This window comes from Schistocerca nitens, chromosome 5 (genome assembly GCF_023898315.1).
Source record: "Schistocerca nitens isolate TAMUIC-IGC-003100 chromosome 5, iqSchNite1.1, whole genome shotgun sequence".
In the NCBI taxonomy this organism is placed as follows: Eukaryota; Metazoa; Arthropoda; class Insecta; order Orthoptera; family Acrididae; genus Schistocerca; species Schistocerca nitens.
Window position 1 is genome coordinate 327985053 of NC_064618.1, and position 20451 is coordinate 328005503.

Below are 20451 nucleotides of genomic sequence, written 5' to 3' on the forward strand. Positions count from 1 at the left end.
AATAATGGTAAATACCTGTCGGCCGAAACGTGTAACTGATTATTATCAAATTGCGATCCGGACTGAACTGTTGTATAAGTAGTGCACGATCAGTTTTCTGTCAATTTTTTTTTTTTACAAAATCAAGATAAGTTTTCTGGCACACGTGTTTTACAAAATATTGCAGAGCTGATTTAGCGTTTCATTCTTTAGTGTCAAATATCACTACGTGTGATGCAGTCTTTCGTGACTCAGACTGAACAAGACCATTGGTCCGTTTTCTTGAAAAATCTAATAGTACTTGGTCCTACGATAGCCAACATTTAGAGTAGTGGAATGAACGTTACGTGTCACACACTGTCTAGAACAAGTCAAATGGAAACCTCCAGCGGAATAGTCTGGAGAAAAAGAAATGGCCTCTTTGCGGCTGTTGTTGTATCACTTTGTAATATCACTGCTCCTACACAAATTTACTACTTAAAATGAAGAAGTCTGACAAAATACTAGTCACAAACTAAACACAGATTTGTTTTTTTAGGTAATTCAGAGATGCTGATGAAACTCAAGTCACTCACACTAATTCGGTAATGTCAAAAGAATCTGCTGCATGCCAATTAATGGCAAGTGAGACAACCTTGTTATCACCAACAGTGGGAGATCTTGCAACACATTTTCCTCTTCAAGGGCTGAAATGATTTGAAGCTGGATGACTGGAAAACGTGCTTCCACTAGAACCCGCGCAGATCATGCGAAAAACACTTTGGTAATATAAACAATCGTGTCTTCGCAACGTGCGTTACGTAATGTGAAAAGAGGATCAAGACAGGACACACGTGTCTCCTGCGAAATGTTGCACATCATCGAGAACGATCTTCACGCTGTATTTAGCTGCAGGTGTTCATGTCATTCTGTGGCTAGGGCACACGGCATTTCGGTGCGCTGATTGTAAGCGCGCCATTGGCAGCAGCACTTTGGAGGTTTTTACGACACGCAGGTGCACGCATTCTGCCAGACCGCTGGGCGACGAGCCAGCATCCCAGTGTCGCGGAGCAGGTGACGCAGACAGCGGCCAGCTGACGCGGCGCCGGCTAACTGGAAACACGTGTGTCGGCAGCGAGCGCAGCTGCAGCCGGGAAGAGCGGAGAGCGGGCACCCAGCGCTGGGGTCCGACTGCCACTGTGCGAGAGGCGGCGGCTCCTGCTGCTGCGAGGGCCACAAGGGGAGGGCGGGAGAATTAGACGGCGCGACGTTGCCGCTGGGATCGCCGCGGGCGGCGGCACCCGTGCTCCTGCGGCTGTCACAAAACCCGCACCTCTCTCGAGGGCTCCTCTCCCCCAACAGCCCCTTTGTATAGCTAGCCGCCTCGCCGCAAAGACGCTATGCAGTAAAACGTAACCCTCGTACCAGACTGCCAATGGGTCCACTATCACGCGACAAGAAATCCATATCTACCGGGTGATCAAAAAGTCATTATAAATTTGAAAACTTAATAAACCATGGAATAATGTAGATAGAGAGGTAAAAATTGACACACATGCTTGGAATGACATAGGGTTTTATCAGAACAAAAAAAAAGACCAAAAAAAAGGTTCACAAAATGTCCGACAGATGGCGCTGGACAGCTACCGTGATGGGTGAGAGGTACGCCGATATGTTACAGAATCGCATCATCCCCAGCCTGGCTGATAAACACCTGCTGGAACGTAGGATGTTTATGCAGGATGGCGCTCCACTCCATATTGCTAGATGCGCGAAAGATCTCTTGCGTGCTTCGTTTGGTGATGATCGTGTGCTCTTCCGCCACTTTCATCATGCTTGGCCTCCCAGGTCCCCAGACCTCAGTCCGTGCGATTATTGGCTTTGGGGTTACCTGAAGTCGCAAGTGTATCGTGATCGACCGACATCTGTAGGGATGCTGAAAGACAACATCCGACGCCAATGCCTCACTATAACTCTGGACATGCTTTACAGTGCTGTTCACAACATTATTCCTTGACTACAGCTATTGTTGAGGAATGATAGTGGAAATATTGAGCATTTCCTGCAAAGAACATCATCTTTGCTTTGTCTTACTTTGTTATGCTAATTATTGCATTCTGATCAGATGAAGCGCCATCTGTCGGACATTTTTTGAACTTTCGTAATTTTTTTGGTTCTAATAAAACCCCATGTCATTCCAAGCATGTGTGTCAATTTGTACCTCTCTATCTACATTATTCTGTGATTTATTAAGTTTTCAAATTTATACTGACTTTTTGATCACCCGATACATACGATGAGAAACGTTCTTTTCGTCCTTGACCCGTAGCTTCCGTAGGGTCACGGGAAATCACACACTACGTCCCGCTCTTAGCGATGTGTGGCGCGCGAAGCAAATTGCGCGACATATTGCTCCGCGTATTTGATGGAAAGCTTTAATGGAGGACCAGGATTAGACCTCTGGACTGTTACACATGTGAAATCGATATAAGTAATGGTCGCCACCCTCACTTTAACCAGCGAGACATGTTTAAACCTCTCACCGCTCCAAAGTCTGTAATTAAAAGACCCGTAGAAATCCAAATATTTTCATAAAGATTTCCGAGAGTCGTCCACTGGACTGAAATATGTTCACCGCTAATAGTTGATACACCGTCTCCAGTTGGATCTTAACAACAGCCGTCGATAATCTGTACACAACGAAACTACAATACTGGCCATTAAAATTGCTACACCACGAAGATGACGTGCTACAGACGCGAAATTTAACCGTCAGGAAGAAGATGCTGTGATATGCAAATGATTAGCTTTTCAGAGCATTCACATAAGGTTGGCGCCGGTGGCGACACTTCCAACGTGCTGACATGAGAAAAGAAATGGTTCAAATGGCTCTGAGCACTATGGGACTTAACATCTGAGGTCATCAGTCCCCTAGAACTTAGAACTACTTAAACCTAACTAACCCAAGGACATCACACACATCCATGCCCGAGGCAGGATTCGAACCTGCGACCGTAGCGGTCGCGCGGTTCCAGACTGCAGTGCCTAGAACCGCTCGGCCACACCGGCCGGCGACATGAGGAAAGTTTCCATCCGATTTCTCATTCAAAAACAGCAGTCGACCGGCGTTGCCTGCTGAAACGTTGCTGTGATGCCTCGTGTAATGAGAAGAAATGCGTACCATCACGTTTCCACCTTGTTAAAGGTCGGATTGTAGCCTATCGCGATTGCGGTTTATCGTATCGCGACATTGCTGCTCGCGTTGGTCGAGATCCAATGACTGTTAGCAGAATATGGAATCGGTGGGTTCAGGATAGTAATACGGTACGCCGTGCTGGATCCCAACGGCCTCGTATCACTAGCAGTACAGATGACAGGCATCTTATCCGCATGGCTGTAACGGATCGTGCAGCCACGTCTCGATCCCTGAGTCAACAGATGGGGACGTATGCAAGACAACAACCATCTGCACGAACAGTTCGACGACGTTTTTCAGCAGCATGGACTATCAGCTCGGAGACCATGGCTGCAGTTACCCTTGACGCTTCGTCACAGACAGGAGAGCCTGCGATGGTGTACTCAACGATGAACCTGGGTGCACGAATGGCAAAACGTCATTTTTTCGAATGAATCCAGGTTCTCTTTACAGCATCATGATGGTCGCATCCGTGTTTGGCGACATCGCGGTGAACGCACATTGGGAGCGTGTATTCGTCATCGCCATACTGGCGTATTACCCGGCGTGATGGTATGGGGTGCCATTCGTTACACGTCTCGGTCACCTCTTGTTCGCATTGACGGCACTTTGAACAGTGGACGTTACATTTCAGATGTGTTACGACCCGTGCCTCTACCCTCCATTCGATCCCCGCGAAACCCTACATTTCATCAGGATAATGCACGACCGCATGTTGCAGGTCCTGTACGGGCCTTTGTGGATACAGAAAATGTTCCACTGCTGCCCTGGTCAGCACATTCTCCAGAGATCTCAGCAATTGAAAACGTCTGGTCACTGGTGGCCGAGCAACTGGCTCGTCATAATACGCCAGTCACTACTCTTGATGAACTGTGGTATCGTGTTGAAGCTGCATGGGCAGCTGTACCTGTACACACCATCCAAGCTCTGTTTGACTCAATGCCCAGGCGTATCAAGGCCGTTATTACGGCCAGAGGTGGTTGTTCTGGGTACTGATTTCTCAGAATCTATGCACGAAAATTGCGTGAAAATGTAATCACATGTCAGTTCCAGTGTAATATATTTGTCCAATGAATACCCGTTTATCATCTGCATTTCTTCTTGGTGTTGCACTTTTAATGGCCAGTAGTGTATAATGTAGTTCAATGTCACCAAAAGAGGAAGTCACACAATAATACCATGCTCGAATCTGCAAGACAAAAAATTTAGTTTATTAGCATGAATTAACACTAGCCAAGTCCGTCAGTTGCATCCAGCCCCACCACTACATTTACATCTAAGTACACGTGGACGTATACCCCGCACCGTTTTCCTGTTCCATTCGTGAATAGTTCGCAGGAAGAACGATTGCCGGTAAGACTCCGTGTGGGCCAGAATCTCTCTCGTTTTACCTCCATCGTTTTTTCGCGACATATATGTAGAACGAAGCAATATATACGCTTTCGGTACTTAGTAGTGGATATAGCGGAAGGCCTCTCTAGGAGCGTCTGCCACTTAAGTTGGCTGAGCATCTCCATGACACTTTCGCGCTTACTAAATGACCTCTGACGAAACGCGCTACTCTTCTTTGGGTTTTCTCTATTTCCTTCATCAAAGTTATCTAATACGGATCCCATACTGACCAGTAATTTCTAATATAGCTCCAACCAGAGTTTTGTTAGCTACCTCCGTTTCTGATAGACTACATTTCCTGAGAATTCTTCCAGTGAATCTCAGATGAGGAAGGCCTCAGACACGGCCAACCGATACGGATCGGATTTGGCAGGATGCTTGTGTACAACCTAAAACGAAGGACTCTATGATATTTTGAAATTATTATTAAATCAAGACTCTAAGCTGTCAACAGGCATTGATATTCATCAACGGAGACAGTTGAAAATGTGTGCCCCGACCGGGACTCGAAGCCGGGATTTCCTGCTACATGGCAGACGCTCTATACATCTGACCACCGAGGGCACAGAGGATAGTGCGACTGCAGGGATTTATCACTTGCACACAACCCGTGAGATCCACATTCCCAACTTAATGTCCACGCACTACATTCGTTGTGGCCCTACCCATTACACTCAATACTCGGGGCCGACAATCTTACCGAGTCCAGTAAGAGTTCGGGCAATGCGTGTGAATCCAGCACAGAAGAAGAAGGTCAATGGCCAGTTAGCCTTAACTATATGAAGATGGTATCTGTTCTTTCGGACACGTCCGAAAGAACAGATAAAATCTTCATATACTAAGATATTTTGGCTCAACACACCCCGGTAACTCAGGGTGTTCGGTCACAGGATTAGCTGCCCTCTGTAATAAATAAAAAGAAAAAAATCTGAGTTAATGGATGAACGATGAGCCTGAACAAGCTTCATCATGGGACGTCCACCACGAACAAATAGATGGAACAACAACGAACCAAATGAGATCAAAAAAATAGCGCAACGGCCAAGGTACCTGGCTGGGAAGCCGAGAACCGGGGTTCGAATCTCGAGCAAACTGTACAGTTTTCATTTTTTTAAATTGTAGTTTTTCGTATCAACAGGGAATAATAACAGTAATAAGGGAGGCAAACTAATTTGCCAAACGACATGAATTAGTAAAGAACTAAACTAAGCCTTGCCACATGAAAACACTCCGAGTAAGAGAGCTGTGAATTCCTCACGGGGGGACCACAGATAGCCAACCACGCGACGCTTGTTTACAGAGAGACACGGGACAGAATGCACGCTGGGAGATTTATGTTGTCCCGGTTGCACCTTCGTCATATCATAGTTGTGAATCTCGAAGAATGAGGGTGTCCGGGACGAACCTTATAGAAGTCAATCGGAAACAGTTGTTTTCCGTCATGAGGCTGCCTCAGGATACTTCGAGGATACATGTAATGATTTTTCATCGTTAATCCGCCGAATAAAATATGTTTTATGAAAGAAATACAGTGATTCCGTAAGTAACGTATTACTTGCTCTGTATGTAGTTTGCAGTAATTAGCTTTTCTGGTTATGCCGTAGTAATTAATTATCATTTGTTGTGTCATATCTTTCAGTTGCATAATCTGAATAATGGAGGATGTACACCCTTTGACCAGCTGCTGGAATATATAGTTGGGGGCTTGTCACAGACGACGGCAAGCGGGAAGTCACCGACGCTGTGTTTTGGTTTGTAAAATGTTGCAAGACAGATGTATTATCAATGGACTACCGGAAGCAGGCAGTTCTGTTTCTCGGCGTTCCAGACTGATATGGCATTCGTCGAGCGATTTTTGGAGCTGACGAACGAAATGACTTTTGTTGATACTGAGGAACTATACCATGAAGGGGAAGCAGAAGGTGATTCAGAGGAAGATATCACGACTAGTGAATCGCAAAATAGCCATAACACTTTGGAATTGTCCACGTCGCAGGCAATCTGTGTCTCATCTGTTCCCGATGAGTATTACGAACCGGTTACTAAACGTCTCAACTGCGGCGCTATACCCCTTGAAGGCGGTAGTGCTAGCCAGGAATCATCCAAATTGGAACCTCCAAACACTGCAAAAGAATGGAGCAACAACAGCCCTGAAAAGGAAGCAGAACCTAAAATGAGGGAAAATGATATCGTTAAAGGAAGGACAAGATACGACAAATGCCAGGCGATAAATAAGTGAACATACGACCGATTTGTCGAATCTCGTCGTCGTCGTAACGAGAATGTAACAACGAGAATACTCCAGGTGCAGCGCTTCAGTATACGACCAACAGGGATTTTACGTTTGCTGCGTCATTATCTTGGACAATAAATTTCAAATCGGAATATAAAATCCGTCAACGGCACGTCACTAAATACGTCTCCCGCAAGGACGCAGAAAATATAGAAGATGTAAAAGAAGTGGTGGCTCTTTTCAGGAGGCAAACGGCGTCACTTATCATTGGTTCTAATAGTGATTTCGTGATCAACACCGATCAATGTGAATATCGGGTGAACATTCGACGCACGTTATCGCATAAGGGAGAAAAACGAACCTGAAAGATCTCTTTTGGATTCCTTTCATGTTTAATTTCTTAAATCTGTTGTCATTTACGGCATAAATTCCTCTTCTAAATTTACTGTGGCGTTTCTGACTATCTGGGAGGAGACTGAGTAGTGGAACGTGTTACTTTTACACATACACAAGAACGATCTGTCACACTACTACACTTTAAAACACAGTTTATATGTAATTCATGTCACACAGTCTCATACGGAACCTACATCCGCTTTCTTTTATATACTGTATATGATAAGATTCTGTCATCCCCCTTCCCTTCTGTGTGAGAGGATGAATGAGCAAATGTATTTCTAGTTGCATGCTTGAGGGTAGCAGACAAGGCTGTCTGCTAGAGAACAGTAGGACCAACGTCGGAACAGGTAGCTACGCTTTCTAAAAGCAAAGAGGTTTCTAGTCTTAGTATGGTCCTGCCCGTCCGTTGTCATGTTGGTATAGGAAGCTGCCCCTCTGGCCACTTCCGTTTGTATTTGTGAGCCACCGCTCAGGAAGGGACCAAGCAGACGGTCCGTGGCGAGCGTCTGAAGTGGTAAGATCTCCGGCTAAGCGCGTGTCTGCTAAGTCCGTAGGACAATGGATTTCTTAAGTTCAGCCTAACTGAAAATTTAATCACCTTTATTTCAGGTTTAGCTCTAAAATATCTAATGTTATCTTAAATTGCAGCGCAGTGTAATTCTCGTGTGAAGTTCAGATTATTTTCCGGTAGTTGCTTTGTCACTACTTTGTGAGTAAAGTGGAACCACGTGTTGATCAGTAACTCTAACTAAGATCAATCTTAAATGCGAATGCTTGTGTGATTATAACGTCTCGTCTTGACAATATTTTTCAATATAGCAACTTTTCTTTATGTTCAACCCACGTGGGGTGTACTTTGCGATACCAGTACCAAGTGCTTATATAACTGTTTGACCCGTCAGGTTAACAGTAAGACGTTAGTAACCAGTTCGTGGTTTTTCTTTTGTAAATTGCTTTTCGATCTAATTTATTTTAATGATCAAAATTATTGTGGAGTTATACGCTTTGTGTAAACCAAATGGACCACGTGAAGCATGTGGTGTAATCATCAAAGTAGCCCTCAGCTATTCTTTTTGGGAAGATTTCACAGAGAGTTAGTAGGAATTTAGTATACCAGTGTGTGGTAATTACATGACGGACAGGATTGTGCTACGAAAGTAATTTCTTTGGGTGAAAATTTGAATCTGTTGGTAGTGGTTAACTTTCTGTTGCATACGTTTCAACGTTCTTTGTGTGTTGTTTTATGAATGCAGTGTTATATGCAGTCTCCCAATCTTGGCTCCATATTTGATGTGTTCCGTAAGATTGCAATCTCACATTTTCACAATCCTAAATAAGGCACCAGTTTAGTTATGAATCAAGTTTAATATGCTGAAATTTCAATGATCAATCCTAAAATAAATTTCCAAATATAAACTGATTTCTTTCTTTTTATTTAAATTCTCTTATATATATATATATATATATATATATATATATATATATATATATATATATTACCGGTTGTTGTATGACTATTAAAAGATTATAATTAATGTTAGTCTGTTTGGGAATTTGGTAAACCTAGACTAGATACCTGGTGAAACGGTTGCTTAGTAATGCAAGATTAACTTCCCCAGACAGCTCACAGCTTTTAACCCGCTTTTATTGGCTAGCAGTACCGCTTTCATAGCAAATTAAAGCTACAACATTACAAACCCTTGTCGCAGTTGGCAGTAAAAAAAATTAAAACATTCGTACACGGCGCAGTATGCCATCACAGCCTCAAGAAAAGTGTTGCCTAAGATTTTTCTGTGTTTACAAGAAACGAATGTTACATTTGGTCTTCGGGCTGTAGAAGAGGTCAATCGCTTAACCGACACGTTGTAAAATGTTTACATTACTTGCTCCAAATCCGGAAAACTGACACATGCGATTTACAGAACATTTCTTGAGAATGTTTTAAAACCATACGTTGCTGATGACAAGTTTTGTCTAATATTGGATTCCTAAGGTGGACAAACTAATACTCTAATGTATGACACCAAGTTTATAGATGACGAGGGGCAACCGACGTGCGCGGTAAAAATAATACCGCCAAACTCCACACCTATGTGCCAGCCGTGTGATGTTTATTTCTATCGCCAGGTTAAAAACTTTATTTCGAGGCTTCAAAATTGCAGCGTGCTTCTGGAAACGCAGCGGGAACTGCACAACCCCATGGATGCAATAACTATTCACAGCATAATTCAGAACCAACTTTCAGCACCGATTTTTCAGGCAATGATATCGTATGCATTGTACACATCAAAATTAATTTTCGAAAAAGACATATTTTTAAATGTAAACCAAGTTTGTTTTCCGCCGACTCTTCGGAAGGAACAGCGTAGTTGTCGAAAGATTGCAGTCATTCTTGGTGCCGCGAGTACATTTGTTTCGAATGTTTATATGACAAGTACCACCCATCTAGTTATTAGAAGAAAAGTGAGGACACGTAAAAGAGACTGGAAGAGCCATTGTAAAGTGACCAGGAGTAATATTTTACTCGTTTACTATCCCAAGAGGTTCGAGAAATTTATTTGCCTACCTTTTTATCATTCCTTATTGATTGACTTACGTTATTAACCCTCCAAACCCTATCAATTGAGATATGGAAAAATACAAACGAAAAGAATAACATCCACTAGGTTGCCTCGAGAGTCGAATCCGGATTCTCCGCTTCCGAGCCAATAACCTAGGCCGTTGCGCTCTCGGCGGAAAGCGGCTACCACGTGAGTACATAAGCGGCAGTTGTAAAAGTTTCTTTCCTAGATTTATGGAAAAGTATGCATTTGTGGACCCCACATATGATGATGAGAAATGCTCTATTTATCTATCGATACCACCAATTTTGAGTCGATTGTTCGTCATAACATTTAGGGGCGATTTTCTCAAAAACGGGAGGGTGTTGAGCCAAAATATCTTAAGAGTCGAAACTTCCTGGCAGATTAAAACTGTGTGCCGGACCGAGACACGAATTCGGGACCTTTGCCTTTCGCGAGCAAGTCCTCTACCAACTGAGCTACCCAATCACGTGCTTGGGCACGAAGGCCTGGCACGAAGTCGCCGTTCCAAAACATCCCAAAGGTGTTCTATAAAATTCAGGCCAGGACTCTGTGCAGGCCAGTCCATTACAGGGATGTTATTGTCGTGTAACCACTCCGCCAAAGGCCGTGCATTATGAACAGGTGTTCGATCGTGTTGAAAAATGCAATCGCCATCCCCGAATTGCTCTTCAACAATGGGAAGGAAGAAGGTGCTTAAAACATCAGTGTAGGCCTGTGCTGTGATAGTCCCACGCAAAACAACAAGGGGTGCAAGGCCCCTCCATGGAAAACAGGTCCACACCATAACACCACCGCCTCCGAATATTACTGTTGGCACTACACACCCTGGCAGATGGCGTTCACCGGGCATTCGCCATACTCACACCCTGTCATCGGATCACCACATTGTGTATCGTGGTTCGTCACTCCACACAACGTTTTTCCACTGTTCAATCGTCCAATGTTTACGCTCCTTACACAAAGCGAGGCGTCGTTTGGCATTTACCGGCGTGATGTGTGCCTTATAAGCAGCCGCTCGACCAAGAAATCCAAGTTTTCTCACCTCCCGCCTAACTGTCATAGTACTTGCAGCGGATCCTGATGCAGCATGGAATTCCTATCTGATGGTTTGGATAGATGTCTGCCCATTACACATTACGAACTTCTTGAGCTGTCGGCAGTCTCTTTCAGTCAACAGACGAGGGCGGCGTGTACGCTTTTGTGCTGTACGTGACCCTTCACATTGTCACTTCACTATCACATCGGAAGTGTGGAAATATTGCGTACAGACGTATGACACAAGTGACACCCAATCACCTGACCATGTTCGAAGTCCGTTAGATCCGCGGAGTGCCCCATTCTGCTCTCTCACGATGTCTAATAACTTATGAGGTCTCTGATATTGAATAACTGAGAGTAGGTGGCAGCACAATGCACCTTGAAAAGCAATGGTCTTATAACTCTGTCCTGGGGAACGCCCAAAGTTACATTGGTCTGAAGAGTTCTCCTCGTTCAGAGTGACGTACTGTATTCCGTTTGCCAGAGACTATTCAGTCCAGTCGTACAGTTGGTTTCATTATCCATAAGGTCGTATTTTGCCCAGTAGATGGCAGTGCAGAACTGTATCGAATGCCTTTCGGAAGTCAAGGAACATGGCATCTACATGGGCACCTGTATCTACTGCTTTATGGGTCTCTTGGACCAACAGAGCGAGCTGGATTTCAAACGATCGTTGTTTTCGGAACCTATGTTGGTTTCTACAGGGCAGATTTTCGGTCTCCAGAAATGTCACAATACGCGAACATAAAACGTTCCGAAATTCTACAGCAGACCGTCTTCGAAGATATAGGCCTACAGTTTTGTGCATCTGTTCGACGACTCTCCTTGGAAGTGGGAATTAGCTGTACTTTTTTCGAATCGTCAGTTAACACTTCGCTCTTGCAAATAGCAGTAGTGCACTGCTGCTAATTGAGCGGCAATTTCCTTCACATACTCTGTGTAGAATCGAAGTGATATCCCGTCAGGTCGAATGGCCTTTCCTCTGTGAGCGATATCTTTTTTTTTTTTTATTCCTCGGTCACTTATTTAGATACGTCATTTTTTCGTTATTGTGACGATTTAAAGGGGGAACTACAGTGACATATTCCTATGTGAAAGGGTTCTAGAAAAAGACGTATAGTATCTCGGCATTTTCTGTGTCTTTCCAGCTAGCTAATGGGTCCACGCCAAGTTCTGAGGCCCATTTTTACCGAACAAGTCCGCGGTCACGAGTCCTCAACACTCGCTGTGGAAAACAGGTGAATACCTGAGTGGAATTTCCTCACAATGGAACGCAGTTTCGTCTCGTAGGCTTTCCGTTCCGGTGAAGCAGCGCCGTTGATCAGGAAGGATCACTGACTCCAGACTTTCGAAACGATAGCCGCTTTAAAACACAAACTCCATCCAGAGAGACCACAGCTTGTCGCCTCAACCCCACGAGGGCTGCGAACTCCAGACCACTCCACTAAATTATTTAACCTTCAGGTATTCCTGCCAATTCAGATCAGGAGCAGAAGCGCAGGCACTATCTTTAGCCACTTGCTGCTCCTTTTTAAGAGCGTTTCTGTAAGGTTCTGTCTCCTGGCATGACATTACGAACATTCCCTGCAATGAGTGTTGGCAAGACTGGCTAGTGTGGTGAAGTTACTCCCCCTGTAAGGCCTCCATGTAGGCTCTGGACAAAGCCCATTTAGGGGGATTTGGAAAAGATTGGCGCATCAGCTCCAAGCTGAACAAAAACCTCCTTCCCCACTGTATCTGGATACTGCCCGAGGAAATGAACGCTACAGGGGATCTTTGTAAAAGTAGTAACGTTTTCATCCGACGAGCCTGGCAAATTTCCCCCTCCCCTGCCGCCATGTCATAAACACAATCGCTGGCGCCAGTATGACGCTAACAACGAGCGGGAACGGTGGTACACGGTTTCTTTGTGCGATTTTAAGTTGTCTGACAAAAATAACGATAGAAGTGTCTACAGCTGTTAGATAATTAGAAAAAAGCATATTTGTGCCCTCGGCTGTACAACTGTATGTTTATTCCCTACCGGGGTCCATCATTACAATCATCTTCACAGGAGAAAAAGCTGTACATCAATGGGACAAACATACATTTTCGTCAAATATGACCCAACTAAATGTACAACATATATAGTTGTCATAATAGTCTGTCTTAAAAAACTCCGTATAAAAACGCGATGTGTCTTGGCACAATGGCAGTAGTGCACATTTGGTGATAACTCTATTCTACGTTTTACCAGGGCACAGAGCGTTTAACAGCGAGGTGACAAAAGTCGTATGGTAACCAAATGCACACACACACACACACACACACACACACACACACACACACACACACACACACACACACACACACACATATATATATATATATATATATATATATTGCAGTGGTATCGCGTTTTTTTGCGTCCCCAATTAATTGCTGGACGTATTATAATCTCCGTCTTCTTCTACACTGTTCACCCTCTACAGCTACCTCAAGTACCATGGAAGTTATTCCGTGATGTCTTAACGGATGTCCTACCATCCTGCCCCAACTTCTTGTCAGTGTTCTCCACATATTCCTTTCCTCGCCGATTCTCCAAATAATCATCTCGTTCCTTACCTCATCAGTGCACCTAATTTTCAACATTCTTCTGTGGCACTATACGTCAAATGCTTCGATTCTATTCTGTTCCGGTTTTCCCACAGCCCATGTTTCACTACCACATAATGCTGAACTCTAAATGTACATTCTCAGAAATTTATTCCTCAAATTAAGGCCTAAGTTCAGCACTTAGATTTCTCTTAGCCACGGATGTCCTTTTTGCCAATGCTACCAATGCTTAGTCTCCTTTTTATGTCCTCTCTGCTCTGCCAGTCATGGCTTATTTTGCTGCCCAGGTAGCAGAATACCTTAACTTCATCTACCTCGTGATCACCAATTCTGATGTTAAATTTCTCGCTGTTCTCGTTTCTGCAACTTCTCAATACTTTCGTCTTTCTTCGATTTACTCTCAAGCCATATTATATACTCATTATACTGTTCATCCCATGTCGCAGATCCTGTAATTATTCTTCACTTTCACTCAGGATAGCAATGTCATCAGAGAATCGTATCACTAATATCCTTTCACCTTGAATTATAATCCCATTGCTGAACCTTTTTTATTTCCGTCATTTCTTCTTAGATATACAGATTCAATTGTAGGGGTGAAAGACTACATCCTTGTGTTACGCCCTTTTTAAACCGAGCACTTCGTTCTTGGTCGTCCATTCTTATTATTCCCTCTTGGCTCCTTTACATACTGTATATTATCCGTATTCCCTAAACGTCACTCCTATTTTTCTCAGAATTTCGAACATTTTGCGCTATTTTACATTGTCAAACGCTTTTTCCTGGTCGAAAAATCCTATGAACATGTCTTTAGTTTCCTTTACTCTTCTTTCCGTTATCAACCGAAACGTCAGAATTGCCTCTCTGGTGCCTTCACCTTTTCTAAAGCCAAACTGATCGTCATCTAACAAATCCTCAATTTTCTTTTTCATTCTTCTGTATGCTATTCTTATCAGCAGCTTGGATGCATGAACTGTTCACGTGACTGTGCGATAATTCTCGCTCTTGTCGGCTCTTGCAATCTTGGGAATCTTATGGATCATGTTTTTCCGAAAGTCAGATGACATACCACCGGTATCATACATTCTACGACACACCAACGTGAATAATCCTTTTGTTGTCACTATCCCCAATGATTTTAGAAATTCTGGTGGAATGCTTCTGCCTTATTCGATCTTAAGTCTTTCAAAACTCTTTTAAACTCTGATTCTAATATTGGATTCCCTATCTCTTCTATATCGACACCTGTCCCTTCTTCTATCACGTCATCAGACAAGTCTCCCCCTCATAGAGGGCTTCAATGTACTCTCTTCACCTATCCGCTCTCTTCACCTATCCGCTCTCTTTCCATTTACCAGTGGAATTCTCAATGTTACCACCCTTATTTTTAATTTACCAAAGTTTCTTTTGACTTCCCTATATACTGAGCCAGTCCTACCGACAATCATTTATTTTTCTATTTGTTCACATTTTTCATGCAGCCATTTCGCCTTAGCTTTCCTGCACTTGCTGTTTATTTCATTTCTAAGTGTCTTGTTCATGTTATGTGAAAATGTGTGTGGAAACGCTTTGCTTCCGCATTAGAACTCATTTTCTCCAACTCGTTAAGCATGGGGAACATGCACGAACAGAAAGCACCAGCATACCACATGCAACTCTTCCTCACAGGTGATGTTCAATGTGCTCCCCGTGAGCATTGATACATGCATCAACCCCCAGTCGTAGTGAATCTCGGATGTGCTGATGTATCCTTGGAGTATTGCGTATGGTTTCGCAGCCTTCCATAATACGGGCACGATGACTCTGAGCATCTTGTACTGGGGTTCCATACATAAGAGCTTTCGAGTGCCCCCACGAATAAAAGTCCAGTGGGTTTAGATGCGGAGAGCGTGGAGTCTAAGCAACTGGTCCATCTCTACATATCCATCTGTCACAGAATTTGCTCATACATACCGCTAGTGGAAGTTTATTATCCGATCTCGTTGAAATGACGCCTCATCTGTGATCAGCACCGTTGCCCTAAGACTGGAGTTGCAACTTGTTGAATAAACCATTCACAGAAAAGTACCCGTGCCGTAAAATCAGCTGCCGATAGCGCCTACACGCGCTTAAATGGTACGGATACAGCAGGTTGTCATGTAACACTCGCAATCATGTGGTCAACATTCAGTGTTGCAGCTACATGTTTTGTACTGACACTAGGGTCGTCGCCAATTGCATGAAGAATTGCCGCCTTCCGCTGCTGTGACGTCGTCTTTCTAGGCCTCTCCTGGTCGCAAGTATCAGGCTTAAATGCCCCGTGTTCCCTAAGTCGACGATCAGTGGCTCTAAACGTTTCCTGTGGGGCACCTTCGTCCTGGAAATCTATCCCGTTACAAACGCTGAACGCGAGCATCACTGCCACATCTAATCCGTACGTCAAATGAGCTTCTGCCATCTCTGTATTTGTGTACACTGCCACTACACCAGCCATGTCTGTGATTAACTCTATGTAGTGACCCGTGTGCTTGCAACGGTCGTACTGATCGCTGGAACGGTTGATGTGACCTGTAAACAAGCAATGACTTACGTCGCATGGCAACAAGAACCTGTGAAACAAAACACTGGCCATGCACAACGTAACCAGACATCTCCAAGAGAGCATATTCCCCATGATTCTAACGTTCTGTTGTTGTGTGTTTCCCATGATTAATGAATTGGAGAAAACATGGTAACAAAGCTTTTCCAGACCCATATTCATTTAACATAATTTCTTCGTCTACGTGTGAAGAATGTGTCCTGCAATTTGTGTCGTACATTATTGTTACATCCTGTATAGTCATTCACTGGATTTAGGACTAGAGCAGATTTCAAAGAAAAAACAGTGAAGTGATCATTGCATTACAGTGTCACGTTTACTCTTCACACTCAGGCTAACGTAATGTGTAATTTGTTTGAATAAATTATTTGTGGATTGTTGTTAGTCCTGTAGACTTTAGTTTTGCCCTAATTGCCTAATCCCATTTGAACCTGTGACGACGCTGTGCACTTGCTGCTTGGACATGAGAGCAAGCGACCTCAATGACAACTACGAGGAGCGTTCAATAAATAATTTTCTCGGCCAATTTCCGTTGAAAAATTTCCAAGTTTGTGACTGGACGTCGTGGAATATTCCCGCTTCAGCTTCTATTGTTTCATGAAGTTCCGATAGGTGCTGGCGCTATACGTAGCCTTCAAAATGGCGTCTGTAACGGACGTGTGTTCCAAGCAGAGAGCTGTCACTGAATTTCTTTTGACGGAAAACCACAACATCACAGATGTTCATAGGCGCTTGCAGGATGTCTATGGAGATCCGGCAGTGAGCAAAAGCGCGTTGAGTAGTTGGGCGAGGGGTCTGTCATGGTCTCAACAAGATCGCAAATCTGACCTGTATCCCACATGCTGGTCGGCAGCATCTTGGAACGTGCGGACGCTCTCATTGGAGGTGATCGATAGATCACAATCAAACACCTCGCTGTACAACTGGTCGTCTCTGTTGGCAGTTCATCCACCATTTAGCGTAAAGAGGTGTGTCCGTTGAGTTCGTGGCCACCTTACGGAAGATCATAAAGAGCAACGAGAGACTATCTGTACAGAACTGCTTGCGCGTTACGAGACTGATCGTGACAATTTTTTTTTGTCGAACGTCATTTAGGTGACGGCGGTGGTCGTCGTGTGACTAGGGCCTCCTGTTGGGTGGATCATTCGCGGGGTGCAAGTCTTTCGATTTGACGCCACTTCGGCGACTTGCGCGTCGATGGGGATGAAATGATGATGATTAGGACAACACAACACCCAATCCCGGAGCGGAGAAAATCTCCGACCCAGCCGGGAATCGAACCCGGGCGCTTAGGATTGACATTCTGTCGCACTGACCACTTTTTTTTTCTTTTTTTCTCCGAGTCTCCTTCCTCCCCTTCAATCCGTCCTTTACGCTCTCCAGTTTTTGCCTATTCGGCCCGGCTTCTCCGCCTTTAAAGAGAGAATACAACTTGATGATGTGGAAACTCGCTTCGTCTGAACGGCAAACTGAGTATGCCCCTTCTGTTGCCTTTCTTTGCAACATGGCCTGAAAAAAAAATAAATGTAAATTCCATTGAGAAGGCATTCACATAATTGTTATGGAAACGTAACTGCATCTATAAATTTCTTTATCCGTGCATGGAAAAACGGAAAGAAGCAAACTCATTATTGCTGATATGCAAAATTTTCTTCTTCAGAAAGGTAATGAACTAAAGTAGGTTTCTGCCGTTTTATTTTACACATAATTAACATAAATATGTCTTCTTGTCAAAAGAAAAGGAAAGAAAGAAGCCGGCCGAAGTGGCCGCGCGGTTCTGGCGCTGCAGTCTGGAACCGCGAGACCGCAACGGTCGCAGGTTCGAATCCTGCCTCGGGCATGGATGTGTGTGATGTCCTTAGGTTAGTTAGGTTTAACTAGTTCTAAGTTCTAGGGGACTAATGACCTCAGCAGTTGAGTCCCATAGTGCTCAGAGCCATTTGAACCATTTGAAAGAAAGAAAGATGGTTCAAATGGTTCAAATGGCTCTGAGCACATCCCGCAACATCTTAGGTCATAAGTCCCCTAGAACTTAGAACTACTTAAACCTAACTAACCTAAGGACATCACACACACCCATGCCCGAGGCAGGATTCGAACCTGCGACCGTAGCAGTCCCGCGGTTCCGGACTGCAGAGTCAGAACCGCACGGCCACCGCGGCCGGCGAAAGAAAGAAACTAAATGAAGGGTATTTACCAGTTTTATCACTGTGTTGTATGCTTCCCTCAAAACACAGTAATATATTAGCATAGGCTTAACTGGTCTATACTGATGATCTTCTCTGATTACTTCCTGTTGGAAAACCTCCTCCTGCTAGGTGAAGTACAAACTTTAACCAAAAATCATTCGTCTAATATACGAAATGTTTGGGTGGATAATGTAAATTACTCACTTATATTGGTTACAGTATTGTTTTAGTTAAAAAATTTGCGTAATTTTCTTTGTATTTTTAGTACACATCAACTTGTGGTGCTCAGTTGTAAGGTATACCCAGAAGTCATCCCTATTGGCTGATTCTCTTGTTAGGATGTAATGCACCGTTTGGCCTTTCAACCAGCTGATTCCGTTTCGTTTTGTTTCGGGTAGGGTATACTGTCTGGGTTTAAAAATCAGCAGGCGTAACGGCTTTGGCCGTGGTTCTGCCGACGCTAGCAATTTTTTGTCTTATGTAGAGCCATATGTCTTTTAGCTTGTCACACAACAATCTATGCTCTTCGGTATCTGGTATATTACATAACGTACACAGCGGTGACTCGGCCAATCGAACAGAGTGAAGTTTAGAGTTCGTCGTAATTTTCCTGTTGACAGTGAAGTACCAGGTCGATTTGACATACAATGGCAGGTTCCGGCAGTGAATATTTTCCCACATTGTTTCCCAGTTACTACAAGGATACTTTTGTTCTACAACCACTCAGCTACCGGAGGCGGACGTCTTAGGTGATGAAACATGGGTTTATCATTTCGAACCGGAAACAGAACGCCAATCCATGGAGAGGCGCCACACCACCTCTCCACCGAAGAAAAATTTCAATGCAGCACCCTTAGGGGGTTAAGTCATGGCGACCATGCAGTGGTTATTCTGTTTGATGTCCTCCCTCATGGCGCAACTATCAACTGTGAAGTGTACTCTGCTAAGGTAATTGAAGAAAGGACTTAAGCGAATTCGGCGCCTCAAAAAGGCAAACGAACTTGGCCTTCTCCGTGACAATGCAAGGCCTCACACAAGCCTCCACATCCGAGAGGAGTTCACAAAATTTCGTTGGATACTTCTTCTTCATCCACCCTACCGCCGAGATTTCGCTCCTTACGACTTCCATCTGTTTGGCCCAACGAAGGATGCACTCCGTGGGAAGCAGTCCGTAGATGATTGGGAGGTTACTGATGCAACAAGACGTTATCTCCGACGTCGACCAGTAGAGTGCAACCATGCAGGCACATAGGTCCTCCCAGTAAGGTGGCGCAAGGCCGTTGCATTGAGCGGAGATTGTGCTAAAAATAGGGTTTTGCATCTAAAAGAGTGGGGAATAATATGACGGACTGGAACCCTGAGTACAACCAACCTGCTTTCGTGAAAAAAATGAGCTGCATTACTTACTGAACTCCCCTCGTAGCCCGCATCTCGTGGTCGTGCGGTAGCGTTCTCGCTTCCCACGCCCGGGTTCCCGGGTTCGATTCCCGGCGGGGTCAGGGATTTTCTCTGCCTCGTGATGGCTGGGTGTTGTGTGATGTCCTTAGGTTAGTTAGGTTTAAGTAGTTCTAAGTTCTAGGGGACTGATGACCATAGATGTTAAGTCCCATAGTGCTCAGAGCCATTTTTTCCCCTCGTACTTTCGGTGGAAAAGGCTTATTTTCCTTTTCCTTTGTACTTGGCGTGTTTTTTTAAGTAAGTACCATTTTGAAATTAAAAAAAGACGTGCTAAGGTATCTCAATAATTTTATTTTTGCAGGAAAGCCTGTAACTGAATACTTTTCTACATAATTTCCATCAATATTGAGGCACTTGTCATAACGTTGTACCAGTTTTTGAATACCCTCCTCATAGAAGTCTGCCGCCTGACTTGTTAACCACTGCATCACCACTGTTTTGACTTCGTTATCGTCTTGAAGACGTTGACCGCCCAGGTGTTTCTTCAAGTGCCGGAACAGATGGTAGCCACTGGGCGCAAGATCGGGGCTGTACGGAGAATGATCTAGAATTTCCCATAGAAAAGATGTGATGAGATCTTTGGTCTGATTCGCCACATGCGGACGGGCATTGTCTTGCAGCAAAACGATGCCCTTGCTCAACTTCCATGGACTGTTGCTTTGATTCTGGTGTGACGTAGGCCACCAATGTTTCATCGCCCGTGACAATTTGGCTAAAGAAATCATCATCGTCGTTGTGGTACCGCTCAAGGAAAGTCAATGCACTGTCTAAACGTTTGGTTTTGTGCACATCCGTCAACATTTTCGGTACCCAACGTGCGCACAATTTTC

The 20451-nt window shown here is 44.2% G+C and overlaps 1 protein-coding gene across 1 annotated transcript in view; it reads right to left on the reverse strand.

Annotated features, from left to right (window-relative positions):
- The window catches only part of LOC126260430 (resuscitation-promoting factor RpfA-like), a 94554-nt gene extending 74961 nt beyond the window's left edge, over nucleotides 1-19593 (reverse strand). Inside the window, exons 1-2 of the mRNA XM_049957758.1 lie at nucleotides 19571-19593; nucleotides 994-1267 (exon numbers count right to left, since the gene is read on the reverse strand). Of these exons, the coding sequence (XP_049813715.1) occupies nucleotides 994-1267; nucleotides 19571-19593 (297 nt within the window). The remainder of the gene's footprint in view (nucleotides 1-993; nucleotides 1268-19570) is intronic.
- Nucleotides 19594-20451: the final 858 nt, after the last annotated feature.